Source organism: Anomaloglossus baeobatrachus, chromosome 4 (genome assembly GCF_048569485.1).
Source record: "Anomaloglossus baeobatrachus isolate aAnoBae1 chromosome 4, aAnoBae1.hap1, whole genome shotgun sequence".
NCBI classification, from domain to species: domain Eukaryota; kingdom Metazoa; phylum Chordata; class Amphibia; order Anura; family Aromobatidae; genus Anomaloglossus; species Anomaloglossus baeobatrachus.
In genome coordinates, this window is record NC_134356.1 from 523,049,580 (window position 1) to 523,064,399 (window position 14,820).

At 42.0% G+C, this 14,820-nt stretch overlaps 1 protein-coding gene across 3 annotated transcripts in view; it reads left to right on the forward strand.

Annotated features, from left to right (window-relative positions):
• Nucleotides 1–14,820, forward strand: part of FES (FES proto-oncogene, tyrosine kinase) — a 182,190-nt gene that overhangs the window by 31,428 nt on the left and 135,942 nt on the right. For all 3 annotated transcript variants that reach the window (XM_075345888.1, XM_075345890.1, XM_075345889.1), the window contains exon 2: nucleotides 781–1,058. In XM_075345888.1, the coding sequence (XP_075202003.1) occupies nucleotides 834–1,058 (225 nt within the window). In that variant the 5' untranslated portion in view covers nucleotides 781–833. The remainder of the gene's footprint in view (nucleotides 1–780; nucleotides 1,059–14,820) is intronic.

Consider the following 14,820-nt stretch of genomic DNA (forward strand, 5'->3'; position numbering starts at 1 on the left):
CTGATGCCACAACAAGTTTTGAATAAAATAAAAAACATCATATACCCTCTAATCCAGGATCCTGATGGGTCCACAAGAGATGCAACGTGCGGATGCGTGGAAAGGATGTCAGATTCCCAGCACGATGACATCACCACACTGGGACTCTGACATCCTATGTGTGCGCCAGTGGCTCGGCCACTACATCGCCTGCTGTGTGCCTTGCGGTCTACAGAACTGAGAGTGGTAGTGCAGGGACCCCCTTTAATCAAACATTTTTTGTATGACCCATGGATCTGCCATATATAATAGTACTATTAAAACTGTTATAATATTTAAGTGCTTTGTGTAGTAATAATAATAATAATAATAATAATAAGGCTGTAATATATTTAGATGAATTTTTCTCTGTATGTCGTATATTAACTGCTGGGGAATGTGTACCATATCTGTAGGACTTATACGTATGTTAGCTGTGCTTCAGTCTTGGCAGACACTTTTGGCACAGATGGCTGCTCCTGAGCAGAATTCTTCTTCTTGTACAAGTCTCTGGCAAAGTTTGTTTCACAGATGATTGTTTTTTTTAACATCCTTTATTTTGTATGTTCATTGATCCTTCTGTATAGAATGCTAGGTTGTTGCCGTATCATTACAGGATATTATAGTTTCTACAATTGTAGCTAGGTTTATCCATGATTTGTAAACCATTCATCTGTGTGTACTCTATATATTGTATTGTATAATATTGTATAATATTTTCTTCACTTCCTGAGACCAACTTCTTCTTTTTTATATTTACAGCGAAGCAGTGAACTTGACGGCACGTGAAGAAGGGATCATCTTAATTTATAATTATGGGGTTTGCGACTGAATTTAGTTGTCCCAATGGACACAATGCTTTGCTTCGCCTGCAAGACTCTGAACTGAAATTGATGGAGTGTATGAGAAAGTGGATGATACAGCGTTCAAAGAGTGACAAAGAGTATGCCTCACAGCTTCACCAGATGTTCACTCTGATCGAGAAGTTGGATCAGTCATCAGTCTCTGGTCTGCCAGAGTACACAAGTCCACTGAGCCAGGTAACATTTACTATAGAGAATGACCCTTGATTGAAACCATAGAGAAGACTTATCAGCTCTCGAGACATATTGATTTTAGCAAATATTTGTATTTTTTATTAAATAAAAAATCCCAGATGATCTTTTCATAGAACTCGCTGTTGTGCTGTTTTGTGATTTCTTCCAGAAATTTAAAAAGTAGTCTGGGTGTTACAATTCTCCTAGACAAAGGAGCGTGTCCCTACATAGACTACAACAGTCAGTACTGAGTGGTCAACCCACAATTGGGAACATCCAGTTGACAATATATTCATACGTTTGTAGGAGGAATAACAGAGGGTCAGCATACATTAGAGTTCTAAGAAGGAATGTGTCATGATTGTCATATATAGGGCATACAATTATTTACGAAATCAAACATGTCTCATGTTGTCGTAGAATAAGATATAAACAATGTCAGTGGTGGCTAGGTGTGTTGTTTTAAAGGAACCTTCAATCACAGATTTCCCAAAGTAACTACTGGCATGGCAGGACTGCGTGTGTTATTATATTTTTAAACATGTCCTTGTTGAAATTAGTGGTGTGACTGGATGCCAGATAATGATCCCTTTAGGTGTTAGTCATCTCTCAACACTGAACAGTCATGGGTGTATTTGGTTTCTGGGCTGTAATAATGCCCACTATTCCTTAAAGAGAGAGTAAGGACAAACAGTCTGAAAATAGTTTTTGCTTGTCTATTTTGTTCATTGGATTTTAACATGGACTTTAAGAGTGGATGGAATTTTTAAACTTTGAATAAAATTTTAGGATTTTAATATGACCGGAACATGACTGCTGGATATCCTGCTTGAATGTTCCTTAAAGAGGTATTCCCATCTTATTCATTTTTGTGTGGTAGATGTGGGTTCTATCACCGGGACCCTCATATGTCTCGACAGTGGAGTGGTTGTCAGAATTGCCATACAAATGAATGGAGAAAGCTGCACATGTAAATGGGAATTTAAAACCACCTCTCCAATGACAGCGGCACACATCAGATCTGTTCAGAAAATTTGTAAGACGATATGTCGTCGGGGTCACGGAATTCGTGACGCACATCCGGCGTCGTTAGCGACGTCGTTGCGTGTAACAGCTCCGAGCGAGTGTTAACGATCAAAAATACTCACCATATCGTTGATTGTTAGTGTGTCGTTCATTTTCAAAATCTCGTTGGTCGTTGTGGACATAGGTTGTTCGTCGTTCCTGAGGCAGCACACATCGTTACGTGTGACACCCCATGAACGATGAACAACAACTTACCTGCGTCCTCCAGCAACGAGGTGGGCATGTCGTTAATGCAGCTGTTCTCCGCCCCTCCGCTTCTATTGGTCGGCCCCTGTGTGACGTCGCTGTGACGGCGCATGAACCTCCCCCTTAACAAAGAGGATGTTCGCCGCCCACAGCGACATTGCTAGGAAGGTAAGTACGTGTGACGGGTGTTAGCGATATTGTGCTCCACAGACAGCGATTTGCCCATGACGCACAAACGACGAGGGCGATATCGTAGCCTGTAAAGCCCCCTTACGTCTATCATGTTCCAACCATTTAAAACACCAGTCGCATCATGTAATATGCTGTGATTAATGTCTTGAGTCTTTTGTAATTATTGTGATGTTCCTGTGTAATGTAATGAATGTGTAATAGGATAAGATGTAATGTTACTGTAATGCATAATGTGTAATACATAGTATTTATATTAGAATGTTTAATAAAGAAGTTCTGCACAGCAACAGACAGTAGGGACAGAAACAATTAAGTATTGGGCCTAGCCCATTCTGGGAGGGCTCAGCTGAAAGGGAAGGTGAGGGTTCATTCTAGAAGGAGTCAGTGAAGATATAGTGAGAGTAAGGCGGGCTTTGCACGTTGCGACATCGCAAGCCGATGCTGCGATGTCGCACGTGATAGTCCCCGCCCCTGTCGCAGGTACGATATCTTGTGATAGCTGGCGTAGCGATAATTATCGCTATGCCAGCTTCACATGCACTCACCTGGCTTGCGACCGTCGCTCTGGCCGGCGACCCGCCTCCTTCCTAAGGGGGCGGGTCGTGCGGCATCACAGCGACGTCACACGACAGGCGGCCAATGGTGGCGGAGGGGCGGAGATGAGCAGGATGTAAACATCCAGCCCACCTCCTTCCTTCCGCATAGCCGCTGGCGGCAGGTAAGGAGATGTTCCTCGTTCCTGCGGCTTCATACACAGCGATGTGTGCTGCCGCAGGAACGAGGAACAACATCGTACCTGTCGCGGCACCGGCATTATGGAAATGTCGGAGCCTGCACCGATGATACGATAACGACGCTTTTGCGCTCGTTCATCGTATCATCTAGGATTTACACACTACGACATCGCAAGTGACGCCGGGTGTGCGTCACTTTCGATTTGACCCCACCGACATCGCACCTGCGATGTCGTAGTGTGCAAAGCCGCCCTAAGGTCACATATAGTGGGTGGTTTGTGGCAATCGAGCAATGGAGACAGTAGGCAAGCTAGTGTGAACCTTTTTAGTTTATTTTTGAAAATATCAGACTTTGGGGGAAAATATTGAAAATTTCGCAATTTTCAAACTTTCATTTTTTATGCCCATGAAACAAAGAGTTATATCACACAAAGTAATTAATAAATAACAGTTCCTATATGTCTACTTTGTATCTGCATAATTTTTCATGGCTTAATTTATTTTGTTAGAATGTAGGTAGGATTAAATGTTTAACAGCGATTTCATATTTTTTTCAAGAAATTTACAAAACCTGTTTCTTTAGGGACCTATTCAGATTTAAATTGACTTTTAGGGGGCTATATTTCAGAAGCCCCCCAAAAGTGATACCATTTTAAAAACTGCAACCCTCAAATACTTGAAAACTGCTGTCAATAAAGTATTTACCTTAAATAATAATTTAACCTCTAATATGTTGCTTTAGCCCCAATTTTTTAACTTTTACAAGGGATAGCATAACAATATGAACGTCACAACTTGTTACGCAGTTTCTTCTGAGCGCACTGATACCCTACATGTAATCAGAAACCTCTGTTTGGACAAATGGGAGGGCTCGGAAGGGAAGGAGCACCATTATAATTTTGGAACACAAATTTGGTTGAAATAGATTTTGAGCACCATGTTGCATTTGCAGAGCCCCTGATCTGCCTAAACAGCAGAAGCCCCCACAAGTGACCTCATTTTGGAAACTACACCCCTCAAGGACTTATCCAAGGCTATATTGAGCATTTTGAACCCGCAGGTACTACACAGAATTTGATAACATTAGGTTGTCATTTTGGAAATTTTATTTTTTTTCATGAAAATGTTGCTTTTGCTCCAAATTTGTAATTTTCACAATGGATAATAGAAAACAGATCCCATAATTTGTTTTACAATTTTTCGCAAATCTGATGATAACTGTGGTCAAAAACTGCTGTTTGGCTCCAGGGCTCGGAATGGAAAGAGTGCCATTTGATTTTTGGACTGTAAATTGCCTGGAATAGATTGTGGATGCCATGTCGCCTTTGACATGCCAAAACATTAGAAAACCTCCACAAAAGACCCCATCTTTGAAACTACACCCCTAAACGAGTTGGTCTAGTGGTGTACTGAGAATTTTTAAGCTGCAGGGTATTCACAAAACTCTATAGCATTTAGATGTGAAAACAAAAAATTGTACATTTTTCCACTAAAATTCTGTTTTTACATCAAATTTATAATTTACATGAGGAATAATAGGAGAAAATTGACATGTGGTGTTATGTGGTTTTATCAAACGTGGTAGTACTCCACAAGTGGCAGTACGCTACTGGTTGAGCACACGGCGAGAATGGGATGGGAAGGAGCTCTAGTTGGCTTTTAGAATGCAGATTCTGTTACAGATTGTGGGCTGCATTAACCGAGTCCCTGAGGTGCCAAATCAGCAGAAACCCCCAAAAGTGACCACATATTAGAAACTTCATTGCTGAAGGAATTCGTCTAGGGTTGTAGTGAGTATTTTGATCGCACAGGTGCCTCACAGTATTTTATAATATTAGATATCAAAATATAACATGTTAGTGTTAAAAATGTAATAAATTTTATTAGCTGCAAATGTCAATTTTGCATAAAAAAGTGGAAAAAAAACAGCACATACTCAGGAGATACAAAAAACCTTCTTTATTGCAAAAACCAAGTATATAAAAACCTAGTGAGATTTTAAAAGTAGGAACTTCTACACGTTTCAGAACCCAAAAACTTGGCCCTTAATCATGACAAGATTATATTGAAAATGAAGAACACACATGTAGGCATTCAATATCATTAACTCGAAGTTGCTCACAGGCACATCATTAAATTTTCACTACCTGCAATCAGAAGAATAGGCACAAATTTCTTTACATTTAATACATAGGTTATCTTTAATATACGTATGCCAAATCATTCTGATAATTTAATCCAGCAGGTATGCGACAATTCATTCTAAGTATCCATTTAGCCTCACACTTCCTAACCAAATACGTCCAGTCAACCCCTCTCAGGGGCAAATTAACCCTCTCAATGCCATGCACCATTAGTGTTTCAACATTACCTCCTTGCACACCATGGAAATGTCTAGATAAAACAGACATTGATCTTGATATTTCCTTTATTTTTGGTACCGCATCTCTAATATGTTCCGAAAAACATACCTTTAACTTATGGATAGTAGATTCCACATAAATTAAATTAATAAATGTCAGTTTTACAAGGGTTTAAAGGTGAAACTCAACCCCACAATTTATTGCAGAATACCTCCAGGATGCGGTAGTGCCCCCCGTAACCTCAGAAACCACGTTAGGGCTCAGAAGGAAGGAGCACTATTTGGCTTTTCAAGCACAGATTTTGCAGACACCCCCAAAAGTGACTACATTGTAGAAATTGCACCTCACAATGAATGAATTTACAGTTGCAGTGACTATTTTGTACCATCCACTCTGTGATTTTGTTTCTGGAAAATTGCAAACATGCCAGCCAAGTGACCATTCATGGTGCCCAACCTGTGCTTCTGGAGACATGCACCCCGCAAATTGTTAATTGAGTTCTTCGGGCTACAATAATGCCAGGCATGGGGTTGCTTATGGAGGTTTATTCACAGGGGGTTTGGAAGCATTTGGATTTACGACCGTAGATTTCACTGGATTTTGAGGGGTGGGAGCCTTGTTGCTTTTCTAGAGCCTTTGCTCTACCAGTGATGTGGGAATCCCCCAATATTTCCAGTGACAGATGATGGACCTGAGTGGAGGCTGATTTTGTAAGACATAATTTAAGGGTTTTGTTGGTAACATTTAGGGTACAGAAAATGTTTCGACCATGACAGCCATTACACAGTACATAGCAGGGACACATATATAAGGATATTTCAGCACAGGCACACTTTATTAAACACATCCAATTGAGGAACTTATTATTATTCTAAGATCTATTGATTACAATGAGCCTTGTTCATGGGAAAACCCCTTAATGATTTGTAATTTGGCACTTAGAGTACTTTGATATGGTTTTGTCATGCGCTAAAAACAATGTTAGGGCTCTTTCACACCTCAGTTTTTTCATATACTAGGGAAACAAGCCGAGTTGCATCAGTTATTTTCATAACAGTTTTATCAGATTTTTTTTTAGTGTCATCTGAGTTTCTTCAGAGTTTGGTCCAATTTTAATCAGTTTTTCTCGTATATGAAAAAATAGGTTTGTTCACCTTCTCCATCAGTCGGTGAAAATCAGACCACATCCGTGTGCTGTCCGAATTTTTCACGGATCCTTAGAATTGCATTGATCATTTTGATTTAACACTTGGATTAGACATGTCTCACAGGCATGTGAACGGCCCCGCTGACTATTACAGGTATGAGTTCTATCCTGAAAAACACAAATAGCTTTTGTACACACAAAGAAACCTGACATTTGAATGTCTGTATAACCAGGGCAGTAGGGTGTGTACTTTACAAGACTTGCAATGAATGGAAACTAATGGGCAGAGAAATGTCACAGATATTACAGTCTCCAGTAGGCAGTTACTGACCCGTTCCACAGCATCTAGAGCGTGACAGGGGAGATGCCCTAATAATCCTATAGTTCATAGTGTGTAATGTTTCCATCCTGCTTATCTTAAGGTTCCAGAAGTTACAGAGCTCTGTTGACTTTGTCTCAGGCTACACAGCAAAGCTGTTGTGAGCTACAGAAGGCAGGAAAAATCTACAAATGTACGATATCTCCTTTTGTGGTCTTTGTGGAAACTTAAATAGTCACTTAAAAACACCAAACACCAGACATATTTTTAGTAATTTAAATTTATATGTAAAGAAAATATATGAGAAATGACATGATCGTATGTTTTAAAGCAACAATTCATTAATTAGGTTTCATTTTCTAAACTGCAATGATTCTGAATAAACTGGAGGCAGGATTTTGAACTGTATACGCAACATTGCCACTTTTCAAGTCAGTTTGACAAATTTGCCATGCTGACCACTTGTGAAAATCTATTTATACACATGCGTCCACATACACAAATCCAACTAATGTAGAGAGCGATATATTTGTGATACCTCAAGACCCACCTCTTCCAACAAGCCTACAACCTACAATAGCCCTCAGTCCAGTACACCACTGCGCAACCAGCTCTTACCTCACCTATTGTACCATCACCCATCCCTTGTAGACTGTGAGCCCTCGCGGGCAGGGTCCTCTCTCCTCCTATACCAGTCTGTTTTGTACTGTTAATGATTGTTGTACGTATACCCTCTTTCACTTGTAAAGCGCCATGGAATAAATGGTGCTATAATAATAAATAATAATAATAATTTGTACATGTAGCACAGATATGTCTGTCACCTTCAATATTGAGAACAGATTTATTTACTCATTGTGTACCTTGCCTTGTGTACACGCTGCTTTTTTTTTTGCTGCGTTTTTGCTGCTTTTTTGGTGCAGATTTGGGTGCAGTTTGTGGTCCTAAACTGCATGTATGACCTGCCCAACAAAGTCTACGAAAAATCCAAAAGACAAAAACGCACCAAAGCGCAACAAAACACATGCATTTTTTTTATGCATTTTTCTGCCAGAGTGCGTTTCTCATTGGAGCAACAAAACTGTGAAAAGTAAACACCTGAGCAGCCATAATATTTACTGTATATATTCTTGTTTTTGCTCTTAGTGCAGTGGAGTAAGTTTCACAAGAATGGAAGTGACATTGAGGGTTGCTAACTGGCCAGAGATATTGGGATTGTTTTGGGTTTTTTTACAAAAAAAGTTCACTATTTTTCTTTCGTCTGTTAAGAAAATTTGATGTGTCCTCTAAAGAAACTTGTACAGATTCTTATAAATGTAGTTATGATCATTTAATAGTTCACAGTGAATGCAGATAATATTTTCATATCCGAAATTTGAGCACTGAAGAGATCATTTAAAATCGTAATGATTTACTTGGTTTTCCAATGTGTCAGTAAAAATATTGGCACTAGAGATGGGCGATCCCTCAGATGTTTGGTTTCGGCGCGTCCGACAGACTTAAAAAAAAAAACAACTCTAGTTCGGGACCAGACTTGAACCTGATCTTGAGACCAGACCCCAAACCTCATATAAGTCTATGGGAACCCGAACTTGTGTGTGCTATAAAAAGGTGTTAGTAAGAGCTAGGGGGCTGCAAAAGGAACAAAACGAGGATTACACCAGGACAGTTATATTTACCGATTTTCCGAGCGGCTATCACACTGCTTCTGGGTTTGCTCATTAAATCATCGTTGCTCTCCCACTACCTGTCTCTAGTCCCCAAAAGGGAGTATAAAAATAATTAAATAATTGGAAAAAATGGAGTAGGGTCCCCCGTATTTTAATACTTAGCACACTTATTACAATATGTAGTAAACGTAAAGAATTAATTATGTTTATACAGTAAGTCACCCCAAAGTTATAACATTAACTTACATGGCATAGTTCACCATCCCAATCATACCATTAGGGAGAATTCTGTATATGATGGAGATCATGCTTTTTACACATGGATGTTATGATAGGTTAAAAATGTATTTTTGTATTACATTTTTTTCATATAGAGGATGGAAGAATGCTATTATTCTACAAGACTTTCAGAAAAATTAGTTATGGATGAGTTTAAACATTTATATTACACATGTTAAGTAACTATTAATAATACTATAGGATAAAAGAATCCAGAGAAGCTGACCTGAATTTACATTTCACTGACTTCCATGGATGTGTGTGTTTATATTTAATGTCTTACACTTTTGTGGCTTTGGCACGATTTTTCTTTTTTTTTCTGCAATTCTATGAAATTGATATTGTGTGTTAGTATACCTTAAATTCTTGTTATGCTGACATTGCAGCTTATATAGTTATGGAACGTTTATTTCTTAACATTCCACTTAATGAAAATACAGCACTGTTCCTCTAAATTTAGAAAAATTCTATTCAGCTAAAAAAAGTCAGGTCAGGTTAAGGGAACTAAGGTATACAGGAATTTATAAGCACATTCGTTAGCAAAATCAATTGGACAGTGGCACTTTAACAATGGGGTACAGCCGAAACAGGGTGCAAACGCTAAATGTAAAGTTACATGAGCTTATTAAATCATTTAGGATATTTGCCGATGACATTGACAAATACTGAGTGTGTTATGAGGGTGAACCTGTCTGCTTTCTATTTTGCAACCTTTATGAAATCCTCTATTCCAGTATATCCCAATGAGGGGTCCTGGATAGAGATGAGTGAGCCTCTGAAGGCTCGAGTTTGGTTCGTCGAACGGTTCGACGAACCTCTCGAGCCCCATTGAAACCAATGGCAGGCAAACACATAAAAACACATTATAAATGTACACATACAGTTAATAAACATTGCCATTACACTTACCTGTCCCTGCGACGCGTCCTGCACTCTGTCTCCCGCCGCTTTTCCTTCCGATAATCGCTGCGTCCTCCCAATAACCAGCACTGATGATAGGACCTTCCGTGACGTCAAAAAAAGCATGTGACCAGTCACGTGTCTATTATTTCATTGGCTACAGACTGGTCACATGGCTAGACTTCATTGCAAGGTCCTGTCAGTGCATCTCTCCGGTACGCGTTGCTCGTTTGTGCATCCCCATGTACCGGCGAGATGCTCTGGCACATGGTCGGCTCCCCGTTCTGCTTCCCCGTTCCGTTATTCACCGGCTGCCAGAGCCAGTCAATAACGAAGATCACCGTTGCTATAGCAACGCACCTGTCAGCGGTGATGTCACCGCTTACAGCACGCAGCTGCTGCTAACTCACTGAGTGATATAGACTGCACGGGAAGCAGCGTCTTCCTCCCATGCAGCGCTGTCTGATGTAGCAGAGCTGCATGGGTTGAAGGAGAAAAAAGACAGAAAACCATGGATCGTGGAGGGATACGCGGGAGTAATGAACATGGAGTCTCTAAGTGTGTCTGTGTATTTATTTCTATTAAAGTATTTTTTCTCTGTGTGGTGTCTTTTTTTTAACCCTTTATTGGAGATTCTTAATGGCCGGGTCAAACTTGCCTGACAGTAAGAATCTCTGACTTAATACTAGCTAGTAAAACAAAGCTAATATTAACTCATTATTACCCAACAAGCCACCCGTCACCAGGAAAGCGCCATTTTCTGGGGTGACTGCGGACTGCAATTCGCAGCAGAGGGGCCCAGAAAGCTCGGGCTAACCTGTGCTGAAGATTCCAATCCCCAGCTGCCTAGTTGTACCTGGCTGGACATGGAAATGGAGCGAAGCTCATGTCGATTTTTTTGTTTAATTATTTAATGAAATTCATGAAATAATTAAAAAAAGGGCTTCCCTATTTTTTTTGTTCCCAGACGGGTACAAATGGGCAGCTGGGGGTTGGGGGCAGCCGTACCTGCCTGCTGTACCTGGCTAGCATACAAAAATATGGCGAAGCCCACGTCATTTTTTTGGTGGGCAAAAAACTCCTGCATACAGTCCTGGATGGAGTATGCTGAGCCTTGTAGTTCTGAAGCTGCTGTCTGCTCTCCTGCGTACACTAGTGAATGGAGCATGCTGAGCCTTGTCATTCTGCAGCTCCTGTCTGCTCTCCTCCATACAGACAGACAGCAGCTGCAGAACTACAAGGCTCAGCATACTCCATCCAGGACTATATGCAGGCGTTTTTTGCCCCCCAAAAAAATTATGTGGGCTTCGCCATGTTTTTGTATGCTAGCCAGGTACAGCAGGCAGCTATGGGCTGCCCCCAACCCCCAGCTGCCTATTTGTACCTGGCTGGGAACCAAAACTATAGGGAAGCCCTTTTTTTTTTTAATTATTTCATGAATTACATGAAATAAAAAAAAGTGACGTGGGCTTCGCCCAATTTTTGTGTCCAGCTAGGTACAACTAGGCAGCTGGGGATTGGAATCCATAGCTCAGGGTGCCCAAGCCTTCTGGGCCCCCCTGCTGCGAATTGCAGTCTGCAGCCGCCCCAGAAAATGGCGCTTTCATAGAAGCGCCATCTTCTGGCGCTGTATCCAACTCTTCCAGCTGCCCTGGTGACGGGTGGCTCGCTGGGTAATAATGGGGTTAGGGCTAGCTGTATATTATCAACTGGCCCTAAGCCGAAAGAGAGAGAGAGAGAAAAAGAGAGAGAGACAGAGAGAGAGACAGAGGGAGAGAGAGAGGGAGAAAGAGAGAGAGAAGGAGAGAAAAAGAGAGAGAGAGAGAAAGAGAGAGAGAAAGAAAAAGAGAGAGAAAAAGAGAGACAGAGAGGGAGAGACAGAGGGAGAGCGAGAGAGAGAAAGTGAGAAAAAGAGTGAGAGAGAAAGAGAGAGAAAGACAGAGAGAGAGAGAGGAGAGAGCAATGCAGCCTCATTCTGTGAACTGCTCCGATTTTAGAGGTGTGTCCCGCGGCTCACAGCTGATGTCCGGCTTCTCCTCTCCGTGCATAATTAAATTAAATTATAATTATAAATATATCATAATTATAATTTAAAATTAAAAAAAAAATTAAATTCTTGACCGGGACTAGAACTCGCAAAGTTATGCTTCTTAGGCGAGCGCTCTATCCACTGAACTACTACCTCTAATGATAAAGATAGGCAGATTTGGTAATCTTGACGTCTGCATTGCAGAGTGAAGTCTCTGGTGACAGCGCGATTCACTTCATTGCTACATGGAGAGGACACAGCGCGATCGTGTTCTACGGTGCTGCTGCATCTTCATATAGCAGAGCTGACAGTGTCGTGTGGATTACGTCGGACCTGGATGTGTATTTGGGGATTAATAGACTGGTAAAAGAGGGTGTTTTTTTGTCTTTTATTCCAAATAAAGGATTTTTCCGTGTGTGTTTCTTTACTTTCACTTTCAGTTTAACCAAGGAAGGTGTCTCGGGGAGACGCCTGGCATGATTAAACTCATTATTACCCCGATTGCCACCGCACCAGGGCAATTCGGGATGAGCTGGGTGGAGTCCCGGGACTGTCGCATCTAATGGATGCGGCAATTCCGGGTGGCTGACTGCTGATATTGTTAGGGTGGTGGGCTCCCCATACCGTGGCGCTCCCCATCCTAACAATACCAGCCTCCAGCGGTGTGGCTTTATCCTGGCTGGTATCAAATATGGGGGAACCGCATTTTTTTTTTATTATTATTATTTATTTATTTTACTGCACGATATAGACCCGCCCGCTGGCGGCTGTGATTGGTTGCAGTGAGACAGCTGTCACTCATCGTGGGTGCGTGTCTGACTGCAACCAATCATGGGCGCTGGTGGGCGGGGAAAGCACAGAATACCTGATTGAATAATGAAGTGGCAGCCATTTTCTAAAGCGGAAAAGACGCCGCAGATTTGTGACAGCCGTGCAGCGAGACGCCCGTGATCGGTGAGTAGGAAAGAGAAAGGGATTGTGCTGGGGACGCAGGACGCATGCAGATAGCAATGTGTGCACATAGCCTTACTGTGAAAAGCCACGTTTTTGTTGATCGAACTCTTCTCGAACGTAACTCGAACTGTCGAGCTTTTAGCAAAAAGCTCGAGTTCGAGCTCAAGCTCGAACACCCCCCAAAATCACTCAAACATGAAATTGGCAAACCTCGAGCCTCGAACATCGCTCAACTCTAGTCATGGATAGAGAGAATTTCTAATCCATGATTGATTGCCAGGGAGAGCTAAGAGAGTTATGCGGGCTTCACACGGTACGATCTATCGTGCGATCGTACCCGCCCTCGTCATTTGTGCGTCACGGGCAAATCGCTGTCCGTGTCGCACAAAGTCATTTAACCCCCGTCACACGTACTTACATGCTGAGCGACGAACATCCACTTCCTGAAGGGGGTGAGACGTTTGGCGTCACAGTGACGTCACACAGCAGCCGGCCAATAGAAGCGGAGGGGCGGAGATGAGCGGGACGTAAACATCCAACCCACCTCCTTCCTTCCGCATAGCCGGCGGGTGCCGCGGGACGCAGGTAAGCTGTGTTCATCGTTCCCGGGGTGCACACAGTGCGATGTGTGCTACCCCTGGTACGATGAACAACCTGTGCAAAGTAAAATAAACGATTTTTTAAAAATAAACGAGGAGTACATGATACCCGATTTCTCACCGATTTGCGATCGCTCGTAGGTGTCACACGGGACAACGTCGCCAACGAAGCCGGATGTGCGTCACGAAAACCGTGACCCCGACGATCTATCGCAGGATAGATCGCCTCGTGTGACGCCCGTATTAAACTCTGTATGATCAGATGATTCCTTTCAGGTAGCTGCAAGTTGTTCCAGAACGTGAAAGTTACAAAGGTGTGTGCATGAAAATGGCTGAACTAACTAGAAAAAGACTGCACCAGGTTTCCACCTTTGCCTGGACACATATAGCAAGTGAAATAAGCACTGAACTTGTCATCATTTTTCTACATAAATATATTTCTAAAGGTGCTATTGACATTAATTTCTCACCCGAGTTCACAGCCTTCAAGTATTACAACAGCTGGTAACTCCACGAATATTAACAGCTCCCTTAAAGGCTCCTTCAAGGTTACCGGGCCTCACAGCTACCGGACTATGCTGCTGTGTCCTGCAATTTGGCAGTCAGGTCACCAGAGTTCACACTCGGGTGCTCCCCTGCTGCCCTCCGTGAACTCAGTGGAACCCGCTGGCAGATGCCGGACTGCTGTGCAGCCGTGTTCCGCAACCTAACAGTTCTGCAATCTGGCAGCAAGTTCATCTGCGTTCACTGATAGCAGTGTGAACCGAGTGTGAACTCTGGTGGCCGGATTGCTGGACTGTCAGATTGAGGGGCACTGTGGCACAGCAGTGCATTATACTGAATCTTGTGTCAGCAAACCCAAATATCATTCTGCTTAGCTTCTCCTCATCTATATTGTTCTGTCCACACATTAGAGTACAATGTGACAGGTTCCCTTTAAACAAATGTTCCCATTTTATTAAGTTATGGCATATCTTATTTTGTTTTTCCTTTTTTTTTAACTCTGGGATTTCCACCAATCCTGAGAATGAAGGGAGCTGCAAAGCTAATCTGTTTTTGCAATTTTATTACTGTACAGCAGTGCCTCAGCAACTAGCTGTAAAGGGAACTTCAACCATTAAACCAGCTCTGTTAAAAGAATAGTGGCCGCGGCCAAGTACTGCACATCCACTCGCTATTGATTCAAATGGGGGAGGACATGCAATACACAGTCGTGGTCACTTTACAGGGAGAAGATAATCCAGCATCCAGTTCCAGAAATTTAAAACATCAATTTTTATTCAGGAAAAAGTTAAAATTCCATGTTC